The sequence below is a fragment of the Alosa sapidissima genome, chromosome 13, assembly GCF_018492685.1.
Source record: "Alosa sapidissima isolate fAloSap1 chromosome 13, fAloSap1.pri, whole genome shotgun sequence".
Lineage (NCBI taxonomy): Eukaryota > Metazoa > Chordata > Actinopteri > Clupeiformes > Clupeidae > Alosa > Alosa sapidissima.
In genome coordinates, this window is record NC_055969.1 from 29,533,925 (window position 1) to 29,549,548 (window position 15,624).

The following is a 15,624-nucleotide window of genomic DNA, read 5'->3' on the forward strand; positions in this document are numbered from 1 at the left end:
ATCCCAGTGGTTTCGCAGTGCTCTTGGAGGCCCTGGGCTTCCCAGACACGGTGGCTCTCTTCCAGTGAAACGGCGAGGGGGGATACCGCCGGGGAGTCAAGCGCAGAGCAGAAGTGATGGACGCGTTTGACATGCCATTCGCTCTTCTGTTGTCTGTTAATGAAAACCCGTTGCTAACCTTCAGCGCAAGTGTAGCGTTCCACAGAAGAGATATTCTGTGGGACAGGTTTTTGTTTTGTCAGCTGATGTGAATTACAGCCTTCACAATGCATTGTCTGACCTCTGAAGTTTTTTTCAGCACAAAAGACTATGACTATTTGAAAATGGGCGTTATTTACATCTGTTTGGTTAATCTATTTCAGGCTGTACTGACATCACAACACATAGAATTGTCACCCAAGTAGATATGGTCTGCATGGTTTATCTATGGTCTGAGCAGTTCTGAAGAAGCAGGAACTGAGATGTCAGTGTAACATCATGGAATCAAACATGACAACTGTGTTTTTAATACACTTTTAAAAAGTATTAGATGAACAAATAGTCAGTGTCTGTGTGTAAATGTGGGCAGATATTGTTCCAATGACACAAGCAGAACGATTACTTGGTTTAGGAACCCGATCGTTTTATTTTTAATAAATCAAATAGACAATGCATTTTCCCCCAAGATATCATTTAGAATCAGAACAATAAAAAAGCAAGGCAAGTCGCCCTTAGGTCTGACTGCTGAACTGCTTAATGTTTTCAAACTGCAGGTCAGTCATATCTCACATTGAGTCTCCTTAATTGAAATGGTAGGCAGAAAGTCCAATGGTCTTCACGGAATAAATCACAATGGCCAGACACTTTATTATTGTTATCACAGAGTAAACATTATTCAGTGATTTCATTAGCATTTCTTTTTTTCCACTCTTGGGAATGTCTTTGGAATAGAGTTGCTATCCTGTTCCCACTATGGTTTTGTGCATTCTTTTGTAAACACATCAACACATGTATCTGAATCCACGCTCAGATCAGTGTGAAGAAAACAGACCTTGTGTCACACTTGCCGTTTCAAATTGACATCTCATCTGCCTTTAGATTAGCTTAGTTTTAAACAAGAAGAAATGACCAGTCTCAGGAAATGCCGCCGCCACCCTCTATTCAAACACGCAGCGTTTTGTTTGAGACTACTTCACATGGCAGTGATTCTACTTCTTAGATCCAGTCAGCCCAGGGATGCCACTGAACATTTTAAACTACATCTCCTGTGCATGGTGTCCATTCCCAATTGGATGCATCCCAGAACGTAAATAAATAATATCATACTGACACAACCACAGCACAAAATAAAAAAAAAACCTGTATGTACAGTATGCATTCACGTAGAAAAAAACTGCAATGGATACACACTAAAACACTGTCAAAAACCTCAGAGATGTAGCACTGAGGTTTAAGACTGTTGTCAATTGCCATTCAAGTGAGGGGGGGGGGGGGGGGCACACAAATGCAATAGAAATCTGCTGAAAGCACACTCAAGTTGACACTATCAATGACAGTCCTCCAAATGCAATGCAATAAATAGTGTAGTCTAGAACAAACACAGCGCACTAGAGTTCACTTATGCAGTTTTGTGTCTCAAAAATGAAAACTTCAGACTCAAAAAGGAAAAATTGTACAAAAATATAACTGCTTTTGGCATTAAAAGCCTTTTTCAAGTTTTAAAAATAAATATTTCCTTGACACTCAAAAGTCTGTAATCTACTTTAACAATTTCCATGAACTCACTCCAGATTGATAAGAATGTATGTATATATATATATATATATATATATTATATATATATACTATATATATATATATGTACTATATATATAAATAGTTGTTCTATATCTCTGTATTGTATATGAAAGGCATTAGTAGCAATTCAGTGCACAAAAAAATGTATGTAAAGACTTAAAGATCTGCTTAGATTATTGAAGCCATCAGCAATATCTGAAAAAGCAAGCACTCTCTTTGCACGATCTTTGACTGAAATGCAACGTTAGCCATGTTATAGCAAAGTAGCCAATGTTTAAACTGACACACTGCCAAGGATATGAAGATAATCTGATTTACGTTTCATAGTGACAATCTTGAGTTTTATTTTTCAGGAATCCACAAAAAATACCAAGTAGTTTTCAGAAGGAGTAGGTTGTATACGGTTGTATACATTTCATGTGAGAGATTTGAGATAAATATCAGACATCATTTAATGTTATGATTTATGTGCAATATAAGTCCCAAAAACAGTGTCAATAAGACACTGGTAATTCAACCTGTACAGTTCCTTTACACAAACAACATAAATAGTATAGATAATTTTTGCATAAATAAATTGCTTTTGAAAATTCTTACAAAAACCAGACAATGCAAAACAAAATAAAACAAAACAAAGAGAAAAAGCAAATACTATTACTTGAAAAGCCCTTCTCTATTTTTTTCAGACTGGCTTTCTCGATGTAACCCAAAATGTGATTCTTAATATGATAATATTCTCCCTTTCTATATCTCAGCATTTTGTCCTTTTAGCACACAAAAAACCTTAAATAAACAGAACTGATGTGGCTTAAAGTGGCAGCCCCGCACACTGTTGCTTGAGGTTAATACATGCTGTCATGGTAGACGCATGGTATTAACGCATTATTAAAGGTGTGTCTTTAATGACGAGGAAATACAGTGCAAAAGGTCTTTGTCTTGGAATGCAGATTCATTTCACTCAGGCTCAACCAGAAGAAGTCAAAGTACCATTGATAGTGCTCTGTTGTTGCACAGTTATAAAGTCCAGGCCGTACAGATTTATTTAGTTTAAATATGCTCTCTCTTTTTTCAAAACTACTCTAAATCTCAAAATAAACACAGTCATGTAGTACACATTTAAAAAGTTGAAAGTTCCACTTTTGTCGTAAAAAGGTAATTTTTTGTCAATATTCACAAATTGCACAATAGTAAAACAAACAAACATACTAACAATATGCTCCACTGGGTCGTTGAGACATGATGACTTAGACAAAATAGAAGAATCTGCACTGATAACTACATCACGACACAGCCAACTAACTCAGTTAACGTGGGTATATTTTGACCAAGTTCTAATACCTGAAGCTTCCGTTGCAACATCTACAGCTAGAGGTGCAAAACTTTTTTTGTACTACACCCACAAAGCCTTTTCTGCTGCTGGTCACTTTGAAATGTCTTAAAAGTCAACTCCACGACTCTAGTGCATATAATTTCAAACGTAATTTAAGCACACATTTTACCCAGCAACTCATTGTATAGCTGACCAAAAAACTGAACATGAAAGAAAACTCGGAGTAAAAAAAAAAAAAAAAAAAGCCCCAGCCATTTCCCCCTTCTGTCTCTCCCGTACAGAGAAGCGGTGAGTGTGTTGATTCACTCGTGAGCTGGGGTTGAACACGTCTCCCGAGGGTCCTCGAGGGGGCGATTATTATTATTTTTTTGTGTGTGTGAGGAATCCCCACTCTGAGTCAACTCGCCGTGTCCCACAGTGAATCCACGATGTTTGAATAGACCGTGTCATTCAGAGGTGCAGGCCCTGCTGTGTGTGTGTGTGTGTGTGTGTGTGTTTGTATGTGTGTGTATGTGTGGCTGGCTGTGATATTCCTCAGGGCTATGGCGAACCTGGCCTGGTCTCCCCTGTGCCTGGGTGCCTCCAGCTAACCTGATCGAGTGCAAAGTGCCAATACAATAAAGCAAATAGAGCACACTCCTCACCCTTATCTCAGAGGTGTGCTTGTGTGTGTGTGTGCGTGTGTGCGTGTGTGTGTGTGGTTAGGACATTTCCCTTTGAACCATACCATCTCTTTTGGGTGGCATTCCCGCAGCTCTCCTGTATTTTCAAGGAGTGTCTTCTGTGTTTCCAATGATTCATTTGCAAGGGGCCCAGGAGTCAAAGTGTCCTGAAATGTTCCTTGGAGGATCCCCCCCCCCCATCCCTTCCTCCACCCCCCTCTTCTCTCTCTCTCTCCTCTCGGCAAGGCAGTGGCACCAGGAGGGGTTTCCCCTTCTTTCGCACCTCTCAGCACTATGACCTCTGTTACCATCACCAAGTCCAAGTCATTTCTCCACACCACTGAGTCAAACCGCGACGGCAGAACAAAACTGAGAGAAAAGAGAAAGAGACAACGACTAGCAACGAGCTAGACCGAGAGCGAGCGAGTGAATGAGAGAGAGAGAGAGAAAGACAGAGAAAGAGAGAGAGAAACCTTGTCTCCATTGTTTTCAGCAGCTGGTGCTCTCCCCACTCTTGGCCATGGTGGCGGAGCTGACTGCTATCTGGCAGCCATTGGTGACATGATTCATGACTTTCTGTTTGAGCTGGGCCACCTGCTCCCGCAGGATGCTGGCGGTGGAGGCCAGGTCCGAGTTCTGTGTCTTGAGCACCTTCACCTTCTCCTCCAGCCGCGAGATGCGTTCCAGCTTGCGCTTGCGGCACTTGGAGGCGGCGATGCGGTTGCGCAGCTTCTTGCGCTCGGCCTTGATGCGCTCCTGCGTCTCCAGATCGATGGGCGAGAGCGACGGTGGCGAGCTGGCCGGGTCGGCGCCGGGCGGGTGCGGCACCTCGGGCACCGTCTGGGGGGCGTCCATGTGCCCTCGGCTGTGCGGGTGGTGACCGCCGCCGTGGTGACCGCTGCCGTGGTGACCGCCGCCGTGGTGACCGGAGGGCCCGCCGCCGCCGTGCGCCACCGACGGGTAGGGGAGCTGGCCGCCAGGGTACGAGGACGAGACAGTCAGCGCGTTGGGGTTGTAGCTGCTCAGGTTGGTGTAGATGGGCATGTCGCCGCCGGACATGGCCATTCGCTGGTAGGTGCCCTGGATGGACGAGGACGGCGACATGGGCGCCCCCACCAGCTGGTTCTGCTTGTGAAGCTCCGCCAGCGCCTTGACGAAGCCGTCGGCGAAGCCCTCCTGCTCGTTGGTGGCCTGGTTGCGGTACATGAAGGGGTTGCCCGAGGCGTTGGGGGCCGGACTGGTGGTCACCAGGCCCTGGTTGGAGTGGATGATGAGCTGCTCCAGGTCCGGCGAAGAGAGCTTGAGAAGGTTCATGTCTTGGTGTGCCGCCATCAGGGCACTGTTGGTGTTGCTGTTAATCCCCAGGCTGTTTGGGTGGATGTTGCCGTTGCTGCCTGGCTGACCCTGAAGCATTTTCAGACCCGACGGGCTTCCCACCACACCTTGGAAGTGATGGGCCGCCATGTTCTTTTTGCTCATCATCTTGTGGGTCTGATACCGTTCGTAATCTGGCATCTGCCCAAAGTTTGGCACGTTTGGTGTGTCATCGTGATAGAAGGGTGTTTCCATTTTACCCGTCATTGACACAGTAATGGCAAATCCTCATAATCTGATTAGCAGGTATCAGAGGCTGTAGTTGTCCCACATATGCATTGTGTGTGAGCGCCAGGAGTTATTGACAACAAAGTTTTAAGGGGGAGGGTCTTGATCTCAGATACCTGTTAAAAAAACACAGACAACCATTACGACTAGCACATAACAAAGCATGATTTCAAGATCATCATCACAGTAGATCCAACATGTAGAAAGCGTTGTAGCCTATATTCCAACTTTGAGAAACGATAAACAGTTGTACTCCTCACTAATTGATCTCAGACCACATAATGATGTTCTCCACTCGACCTTGAGCGTCTTCAAATTGGTCACCATCCTGCTTATAGGCGAATTCTAAGGTGTTTATAGCATTTCTGACAAACACACAAGCATTGGACTTCCCAGATATTATCATCGGTTACTGTAAACGGCAAACCACACAGGCTTTGCCAAACTGAAAACTGTCAACAAGAGAGAATGCCATAAAATGTAACCTTAAAAGCAATTGTGAAACTTAGACTCTACAATCCGTTGATAGCCTACATTCCCGCGTCTTTACGGAATGTGGATCTATTAAAACACGACCGCATACGCACCGAATATTTCGACCGCGCCAGCTATAACATACGCGCGTCTTTTGACAAGTGACTTATGCTACATGAAAGCTATACGCATAAAAGTGTATGAATAACTTACAAGGGATGAACCACCTTGCTTCGAATCCGTTTAGGCTACGTGACAGGAAAACCCAGACAGCCTACTACGATAAATAGTTTCTATCGTTGGTGCTTGTGAAATAACCTTCCCATGAAAAAATCCAATGACTCAGTGGTCCTCGATGTCTGATTACTCAGACCGCTGAATTGTGACATAAAATACACGTAGTTACATTACCCACGCACTGAGCGAGCCGGCTCGGCTCGGCGTCCGCGATGATCTCTTGAAATACAGTCAGCTACAGTAGCCTTTTTACAGCCAGGCAATATAAAATCCCCAAACCGAAAGCTGTGTCGAATTACAGTCTTCAAGCTATATGCACTACTTACAGCGGTGTTAAAATCCCGTTTTTTTCTGATGGAGATGGTTTCTTCATAGAACCATCTAGTCTTAGAATGAGGGAAGACGCGTCCGTTCACCTCAGTTGCTTTCCTCGTATGCCTGTTATGCCGCTCGCTGACAGTTCGACTGTGGGACTTTCTGCTTGGCTGATTACTAATAACACACGCCCTTCTCTCCAGTTCCTGAAACTAGTCTACATCGGTGTCACAGATTCTCTGACGCCTCCTCCGCTCCGCTCAAAGGATTTATTTTATTGGTCATTTGCAAGCCGGCGGCCGATGCGCAATAGGTTATTGTAAATTGCGCTGTTGTCTTACAAAACATGTAACGCAAGAAACTTTCTTGGATGCTAGTGCCCTCATGCGACGCTGGGTCAAGGTCTTTAGTTTAACATAAGTGTGAAACTGAAAGCACAAAACAAGAATTTTACAAACCATGTCATATGTCACACGTCAGGTTCTCGAGGACTGTAAAGATAACGCAATATTTCTCACCATTTCAAGTAGTCCGTTGAGGGCAGCAGAATAACCGTCAACTATGAGTTGTCTTTTCAAACGTTATTACGCAAGTTATTACTGTAAATATTTCACAAGATTTCACAAGGAGGGTCAAATTATTTAATTTTGAATTCACCAGAAACTGAATTTTCATTCACCTCTGAAGACAATAAATGAGGGTCTTCCCGTAGCCTATTTCTCCCATGCCACAAACACAGAACTTGTGAGGCTTATAGAAAATACTTTACATACAGTTTTTAATGACATGTTGCCACTCTACAATGTCCATGTCAAGACATTTCAAGCAAGTTCAATCACCACATAGTTTCTAGACACAAGACTGAAATAAACTTTTATTTACACTAAGTCATATTGCTTACTGATCAGAGAGTGAAGACAAGTATCACTACCACTCTGTTACAAAATGATCACTTTCACTATCATGCTGCAGGTCAAAGGAGAGGCGCCATTCATACACGCACACAAACACTAGACACACGCACACACAAGCATGTGCAGTCTGTTGAACTCTGAACTCCTCACAGTCATATACAGATAAAACATTTTCAATAGATTTTGTGTTAGGGTTGGTATATGGGGCATATTTCCGTTTGCATATATACAAGAAAGTTGTTTGTGTGTGTGTGTGTGTGTGTGTGTGTGTGTGTGTGTGTGTGTGTATTTTTTGTGTAGCTGAACTCTCTCATCCCTGTAGGAACTGTCAGGAAGAGGCTGTGTATGCGAGGCAGGAAGGGCCTAATATACGTACTGAGGGTTGAGGACAGTGTCAACGCCGACAGCAACAACACAGATGCCCTCTGCTCTGGGCCGCTGCGCGGGCACCGAGCAGCCCTCTCTCTCCCTACACTGCTCTCCAGTCTGCATTAGTTAGCTGCTCTGAAGGTGATTTGCTCCAGGTTATTATTCCACCCCCCCCACATACACACACACCCCACCCCCAACTAACATCCACCTCACCCACCCACAGCAGCAGCCCCCTCCACTCTACACATACCCCCCCAACCCCAAAACACATGGTTGAATTTATAATGATGATTTGTATGTATGCTTGTGTGTGTGTGTGTGTGTTTGTGTGTGTGCTTAATTCCTTCAAGGTCATTCAAGACGCCTCAAGTATTTTCTCTGTGCGGATGATTGAGCTGCGAAACGCCTTTTCACGCTACCGCTCACCTCTGATTGGCTCGGTTTTGCTGAGAGGAGCAATGTGAACGAGCACAGTTCATCGGCACAGACAAACCACAGCCAGGTAGTGGACATGAAGGGGAGAGACTCCCAAAAACGCCCTTCACTGACCTCTTTTTCACACACAAGAATGCTAAATCAGGCTGATATGTATTTTTTGTGTGTGTGTGTGTGTTTATTTGAGCCAAAAGCATTCCATGGCCCAAAGCCCTCAACTAGTTTGTGTGCACTGTGTGTGTGTTTGATGCTTAGTGAAAATCTGTCGATTTGAAATGGAAAGTGTTTGGATTTAAAAATATGTGCAGAAATATTTTAAGTTAAGTTCATTTAGGTCCTCAAAATGTTTTTATTTTTTTATTAAAGAGATAAAAAAAAAGTTACAGTTACCATGGCCAATTCAATCTGGCCAAAGAAATGGGGCAATTTGCTAAAGATTTTTTTGTATGGCATTTCAAAGGCCCAGAAGTTTGTTTGGTAGATTTTCCAATCTAATGATTTTGCAATAAAGCTGATAGAAATAATCTCACATTCTGGAGCCTGCTGTCTGATACCACAGGAGGCCTGGGAGGACATTACATATTGCTACCGACCACATGGATCACTGGTCTTGCATACAACTCCAATATAATAAGTTGGTCTACTCTTCTCTTAAATAAAACCAGAGGATTGCTATATTCACATATGGACCGGCATTACAAACAGATGTTGCAGGTTAATGTTAATGATGAATGATCAGTTAGGAGTTTCTCTATTTTTGTTCTACTGTGTGTTTCCTGCTGTCAGCTGAATGCAGAATGTCATTATGCAGAACGATGGGGGTGTCCATTAGCTGGGCTCTTTTCTGCTTTGCTGAATGGGGAGCCGCTTGAGTTGTGTGAGCCTCCTCTCTCTCTCTCTCTCTCTCTCTCTCTCTCTCTCTCTCTCTCTCTCTCTCTCTCTCTCCGCCTCAGCTGCGTTATCCAGAAGTCATACAACGGGAGCCAAGGAGTGTGGAGGGAGGAAAAGCAACTCTAATATAACGCTATTGTCAAACATCATAAGAGCACTGCAGCAGAAAAGAGTTGACACTTTCCACTTAGAACAGGCTTTTTTCCCCCTCTCCTCTCCTCTCCTCTCCTCCCCTCCACCACACTCCCTCCCTTCTTGCAGCAAACGGCTGTGCTGCTACCACCGCTCTGGTTCCCACAGTCGCTCAGCAACATCACACTGGCAAATTCAATCCACGCGCACGCCGGTCCAAAAAAAAAAAAAAAAAAAAAAAAAAAAAAAAAAGTCTCGACTGACGGCTTCATTTTGAACCAAGGCCAGACGGTTTTGCTCGTTTCCTTCGTCGGTAGACGTTGAGGAGAGTTTGTGCTTCTCATTGCACCTGACCAAGGGGAAAGGCTTCAGTCTGTATACACACACAATTATCTCACCAGGTGTTAGATAATTACTTTCTGTTTTGTCAGACGTGTCACTTGTGGCAGACCTGGCAGAGTCAACTTGATGGACAGCCGGGACTAACTGGGAGGACAAGTGTGGCTGTCCAAAAGGTGCATTGGAGAACTTCAGAGGCCCTCGAAGCCTCTCTTCTACGTCCAGCAAGACAACATAATAAATAATAACAGAAACAGGAAGACCAACGTTGCCCCTGTACACCCCCCTCTGCCCCCCCCCCCCCCCCCCCACACACACACCCTCCACGAGACGAAGGTTTGTTTATTTAGCGGTTGGGTAGCTACAGATATTAGTGGAATAAATTACCGAATTCAGGACAAGTGCCTTTGAACAAACAGGCCCATGAGGTAGTGTCTGAGAGCACAGAATAAACATTTATTTGTGTAGAGGAGAGCCTGGGCCGGTGCCATCGTCTCAGGGGTGTGGAGGAAGAGGAGGACCGGGCTGAGCCGAGCTGAGCCTGATTACAGCAACACAGCCGCTGTGCTCTCCTCTCCTCTACTCCACTCCACTCCACTCCAATCCCAACCAGTGGCAGACAGTTTCCAACCTCCACCCCGACGCCCAGTCCAGCACCGAGGGTTTTTCTTTCATTCTCATGCCCTCTGAAGTCCATCCTCCTCCAGGCTTCCTCTCCAGTCTCCATGCACATCTTCCCAACCCTCTCCAGCACCCCCCTCCCCCCATACACACACACACTGACCCAGCCCCCCAGCTTTAAGTCTCCACTCCAACCACCCACCCACCCTCCCCACAACCATCCAGCCTCCAGCTTCTCCCCTCTAGCTGCATGCCTCTAGCCACTAGCCCTCCTACTACAGCCTGTGGTCTTGGTTTGCTCCTAGCTGTTCGACTTCATCCTCTAGACTCCTCCTGTTCCAACCCTCATCCCTGAGGGTCCGGTCCCTACCCCCGGCTCCAGCCCTCAGTTGTCCAGTCCAGTCCAGTCCTCGCCTCTCCACCCTCTAGCCTCTGAGCTCTCGCTAGACCTCAACCCTTGTCCTCCATCTGGTCCCTGCCCGCAGTGATGACAGCGTCGCATCCTTGATGTCCGCTGAAGGAGAGATGCTTCCAGAGACTTCCGTTTGCAGCATGCTTCGCAGAGGCAGATGCAGTGCAGGCAAGGTTATTGTTCTCTATCATTCAGTTCAGTTCAGACAGTTTAATTGATCCCAAGAAGGGCAATTCATTCGCTGCTTACCCATTCCACACACACACACACACACACACATTAAAACTTCCAGGCAAACTAGAGCCAACAGATCATATGCATGATATGAATGGGTCACAGGTACAATGATCAGTATAAAAAATAGAGAAATTGACATTCAATAAAAATAAATAAATAAATGACAGGTAAATAGCATAAATGTTCATTTAAATAGTAATAAATGATCAATTAAGTGCATTTAGTAGTTTTCTGATTATTCAGATTAGAAATCTTCCATAATACCTCTATTGCATTTGGCACCAGGTTTGTTAACAATACAATTTTGGCTTGTTGGAAGTAGCCTACGGTTTCTTTTCACTTGGCAGTGTATTGTAATTTAAAAACAAATTTACATCAGCCGTTGTTCAAAGAGGAACCCCCTTCTACTCAGACAAAGATTTTCATGTACAGCCCTCTATCCTACTGATGACAACCTCATATCTAGAACAGTGTGAGCGACCTGACTACATTTTGTGTTTGTGTAGGATAGTTACAGTAAGGTGACTCTTGAGATACACTTTCAAATAGGCACAGCAGCTTTTACAATGTTAAGTAGCACAAACATTATTGAATCATGAAATATTTCAGTCCAGTGAATTGCATATGGATTTGAATCACTATTTGGAAAATGAAGAGGTGTTGTGAGCCCCATCTTAATTGTGATGAGTCGGACTAAATTTACATTACTGAAAAGGAATCTGATGCAGATAATAGACAATTCTCCAGGCGGAGCATAATCTTGTATCTGTGTTCACTTTGCTTTGGTTTTCCTGCCAAATGTGTTTCAAGGCTAGGTCTGTCAGCGTCTGTTATTTTCAGCAAGCTTGCGAGCCATAAGACAGCTTTTGCTACCAGTGGGCCTGTGGTCTAATTATGCACTTCTCCGTCCACTGTTTATATGCAAACTTCTGAATACCATACCAGATCCATACTTACACTTGGTAATCAGTAGTTCATTGTGTGCTGCTTCCATGTAATCTTATCAAGCATTAGAAACATACTACCATTACTGGTCTTACTCATTACTCACACCAAAGAGGTGTAATACTATGGGTCCTAACAGGGCTGCGCACACTGAATGTGGATGAATTACAGACGGGCACTGGTGAGACGACCAGGGCGCAAGGGGCCAAAAACCTTTGAGTCCTTCTGCCACGTTCGGTGGGACAACTCAGCTCCTAAATGAGTCACCGTGTATACCATTTGGGTTGCCACAGAAACACCGGCTGGAAGACATACTCAGACATTGAAGTCCTCCCATGAATTGCTCCATGTCACATTTGAACCAGTCAAGCAATTTACATTTTTACATTATGCAGATGCCATGTCTCCAGCCAGACACAGTGCTGAATCCCAACTTGGACATATTTTGTGACCGTTTGCAAAAACCACCATACAGCTTGAAATAAAACTCCCAGCTCTCATGAATGTGAGATGGTCATCAAATTATTTGAGTCTAGACCCCTGTTGTGGAGGCAGCAATCAAGCCGTGCCTTGTTGAGAGGCTCAAGCAGCAGAAACTGCTCATACACACACCGTCCTATTTTTATATTCCTGGCCGTCAGCCTTTGGTGGAGCACTGACTTTTCAGGAGCCAAATGTCAATCACGAATCTCTTTAAGAGGCTTGGCAACACCTTGGCCGTCTCTGTGTTTTTGTACCGAGAGTGGCAAATGGTAATTACTTTCAACATCTCACGTTGCCTGTTGCTATGGTTTTCTCCGAGCCCGGTGCAGTGTGGTCACTCCCTTCTGGGCTAGTCTTTCACCTGGGTGTCATCTGTCTGGTTCTGCTCATTTGGGCTATTAGAGGTTCAGACATGCCAAGCCTTTGTTGTGTCAGCTCCAATGCAGGTATCGCTTACTGCTGATTGTTGGTATCACTTACAGTTAATTAATTATAATATGATATAAAAAAATGGCACGCTTACCATAGCAATTAACAGCAATGCTGATAAATGAACTTTGAAACATTTTTAAGATGTTTTTTTTTAATTTTTTTTTTTTACTTTTTGATATATGAGAGGTGCATTGCAGTGCTTCTTGGCATGCTGACTAAAGGATGAAGCCGCTGAGATTTTCTTGGAACTCTTTTCCAATGGTGTACTCTTTTCTACACATGTCTAAGACTGTGTAACTTAATCTTAATTTAAACTTCTGTTTGGAAAACAACAACGACAACAACAAAAAAAAAACATTGAATGCACCTGGAGTACAGGCCATTGTTGGTTATGACTAGCAGCCTTGTCATGACCATCTTTACTGTTTGTTATTCATGTAATTTGAGTGTGGCTTTGAGACACCCGCTCTCCATGAACTCACATCCTACCATTCGCCTAGACACAATGGAATAAACTCGACGTCAGCGGCTCAACCTCCCCAAAAAACTCTCACACAGGCCGCAATGCCTCTTTATTGCCATCAGTCACTAACGCTGGCCTTTAATTAGGCCCACATTAAACCTCATCACACACTTCGCTCCAGCAAGGGCACCGACCAAACAACTGGCATGTTTATTCGTGGCTCGACCACATCTGTTATCCCTGCCTATCTCTGAAGTCTGACCGCAACGCACCACCGCTCTGAATGAGCAGGGAGGTATAAACTGCCGGGAAAGGCAAGTGTGGACCAGACGGTGTGACCAACGAACGCTTGCGTCTCTCGAACACTTTAATTTGAAATGAAGACTTGGATGGATGTGGGCTTTCACGGGACGTTGGGAGTCCTCCTGAGGGGCTTGCACTCCTCCCCAGCCTCATAAGAAACAGATTACGGGATGAGGCTCTCCAATAAACCTGTGGCCTAACCCACGAGTAATTAAGCAGGTAAAATGGAAAGTTGTGGTTTTCCGAGCCCTCAGGACAACCCTTTGCTAGAGCTTGAGTAGCGAACAAATACAACAAGAGCCTGTCGTCATGACATGAGGCTCATCGCACATCCTCTCATGAAGTGTTGCTGTCTCCTAATCATCTGCCCCCTGGCAACCGTTGACAACATTGGAACCTCAGTGGTCAGGAATCACTGGACTGGAGATGGGGGAGGACAAATAATAATTCATTTAGAGCTTTGTGTTTGTGGCAGACCAAATATATCATCTCTGATGGCATTGTGTTCTTCATTTGTTAGGTAACAGCCGCTTTTGTTTAAGGTATGAAAAACCAACAAAATTAATAGCACTAGTAGATGATTGTTCTTGCACTCTCCCTCTCTCTCTCTCTCTCTCTCTCTCTCTCTCTCTCTCTCTCTCTCTTCTCGCTCTCACTCTCTCTCTTCCACCCAGTCATCTTGTTTCTAACCGGTACTTTCACAGTTCACAGGTCTTGGCCTATGAATGAAGTGCTTACAGTACATGTTTGCACACACACAAGCAAACAGACCCACATCTATGGACAGGACACACAGAAGTATGTACACATAGACACTCAAACACAAACATGCACATGTACATACACACACACACACACACTCAGAAATTCCTGCTTCCAAAAAGCCCGCTCTTCCCACTGGTCTGGTAAGGCGCGGCGGCACACGCCACCAGTTGCAGGAAAGTGAAACTGAAAGCTGACTAAACCAGAGCGACTGTTTTCATGTCTGTTTCGACACGGAGTTATGACACGCACCCAGACACGCACGTCTGGGCCAACCCCCCGCTGGGACCCCCCCGCCCTCTGTCAACCCCACCCCCCACACACACATACTCCCTGGTGTGCACGCTCCACACCGGTGAGACCCCCAAATTCGAAACAGTCCAACTTTTACCCCCCCATCCAAAAATGTGTTGCTGTCTGTGAGTCACCTCAGAGAAACTGCTTGGGATTTAAGTTGTATTTGTGATGGTTAATTCATTCTGACAGTTGGAAATGTTAAATCCTCGGGGGCTCAGCACACAGTCATAGCTAAGTAGGTTAAATAAAACAGAAGCCAGGGTGATCAATTTCAGACTGTGTTTCTCCATGTTGTGTAAACTGGGCATGTTATTTTTTAATGCTGGTAAGAATTTCATATTGGGTGATTTTTTTTTTTCTATTGGAGAAAATGACCAGAGAAAAATTTAATCGAGAAAAATTTAGAGTGAGTCTACATGGAGAGGAATACATACACTACATACACGTGGCTATCCTGACTATAAAAATAAATAAAAAATAGGAAAAACAAATCATCTTTGTTATTTCCAAAAAATAAATGTGGTTGACATTTTACAAATGCACTCATTTAAATGCATTAAATTTGAAATGTTGAAGGACACTTTCATCACCTTTTAGCTAGGAAACGTGGGAGAAAGAAAATCCCATGGCGTTTAAACATCACAATTGAAATCCGGCACTTTGTAATCTTTACTGTCAAACAGGCACATCTTACCGCTCTTTAAAAAGCGAATGGCTCACGTCACCCAGGAGCATTTCTGCTTAATTGATATAAGCGAAGCTGAGCTGAGTTTATTCAGTCCTAAGGGGGGAGGCATGTACAGTATGCATGTGCATGTATTTCATTTATTCCAGGCCTGTCCTGTCTGCGTCGTCTCGACTGCTGGAAGGAGTCGACGTTTGTCAGGGGTTGGGGATGGGGTTGTGTGTGTGTGTGTGTGTGTGTGTGTGTGTGTGTGTGATCTGATCAGATGTGATTTACGGCTGCTGAGTTCTCAATATGAGAGGGAAAGGCGTGGGGTCACTGGAGCAGCCATAACTTAATTGCATACTGAGCTGCACTATTGGCTATAAATATCTGTTCAGTATGTGCAGATTTCTCATAACTTAGTGAAAGGTCACTTTTTTTTTTCTCTCTCTCTCTTCATATCTTACAGTATATCTTTATAAAGCAGCTGACCCACATAATAGCCCATTGGTGCGGGTACTGG

At 44.3% G+C, this 15,624-nt stretch overlaps 1 protein-coding gene and 1 long non-coding RNA gene across 3 annotated transcripts in view; one reads left to right on the forward strand and one right to left on the reverse strand.

Moving 5' to 3' along the window:
- LOC121680167 overlaps positions 1–8,625 on the forward strand; it is a 23,176-nt gene extending 14,551 nt beyond the window's left edge. Inside the window, exons 4-5 of the long non-coding RNA XR_006021586.1 lie at positions 7,633–7,820; positions 8,033–8,625. This is a non-coding gene — a long non-coding RNA (uncharacterized LOC121680167). The remainder of the gene's footprint in view (positions 1–7,632; positions 7,821–8,032) is intronic.
- june (JunE proto-oncogene, AP-1 transcription factor subunit) lies at positions 2,090–6,553 on the reverse strand. Of its 2 annotated transcripts, none has more exons than XM_042059381.1 (2): positions 6,408–6,553; positions 2,090–5,486 (listed from the first exon to the last, which is right to left on the reverse strand). In XM_042059381.1, exon 2 carries the CDS (start codon positions 5,347–5,349, stop codon positions 4,258–4,260), a length of 1,092 nt encoding a protein of 363 aa, XP_041915315.1. In that variant the 5' UTR covers positions 5,350–5,486; positions 6,408–6,553; the 3' UTR covers positions 2,090–4,257. The 2 variants fall into 2 exon arrangements, with proteins under 2 accessions (XP_041915315.1, XP_041915316.1); XM_042059382.1 differs by lacking the exon at positions 6,408–6,553 and adding an exon at positions 6,058–6,397.
- Positions 8,626–15,624: the final 6,999 nt, after the last annotated feature.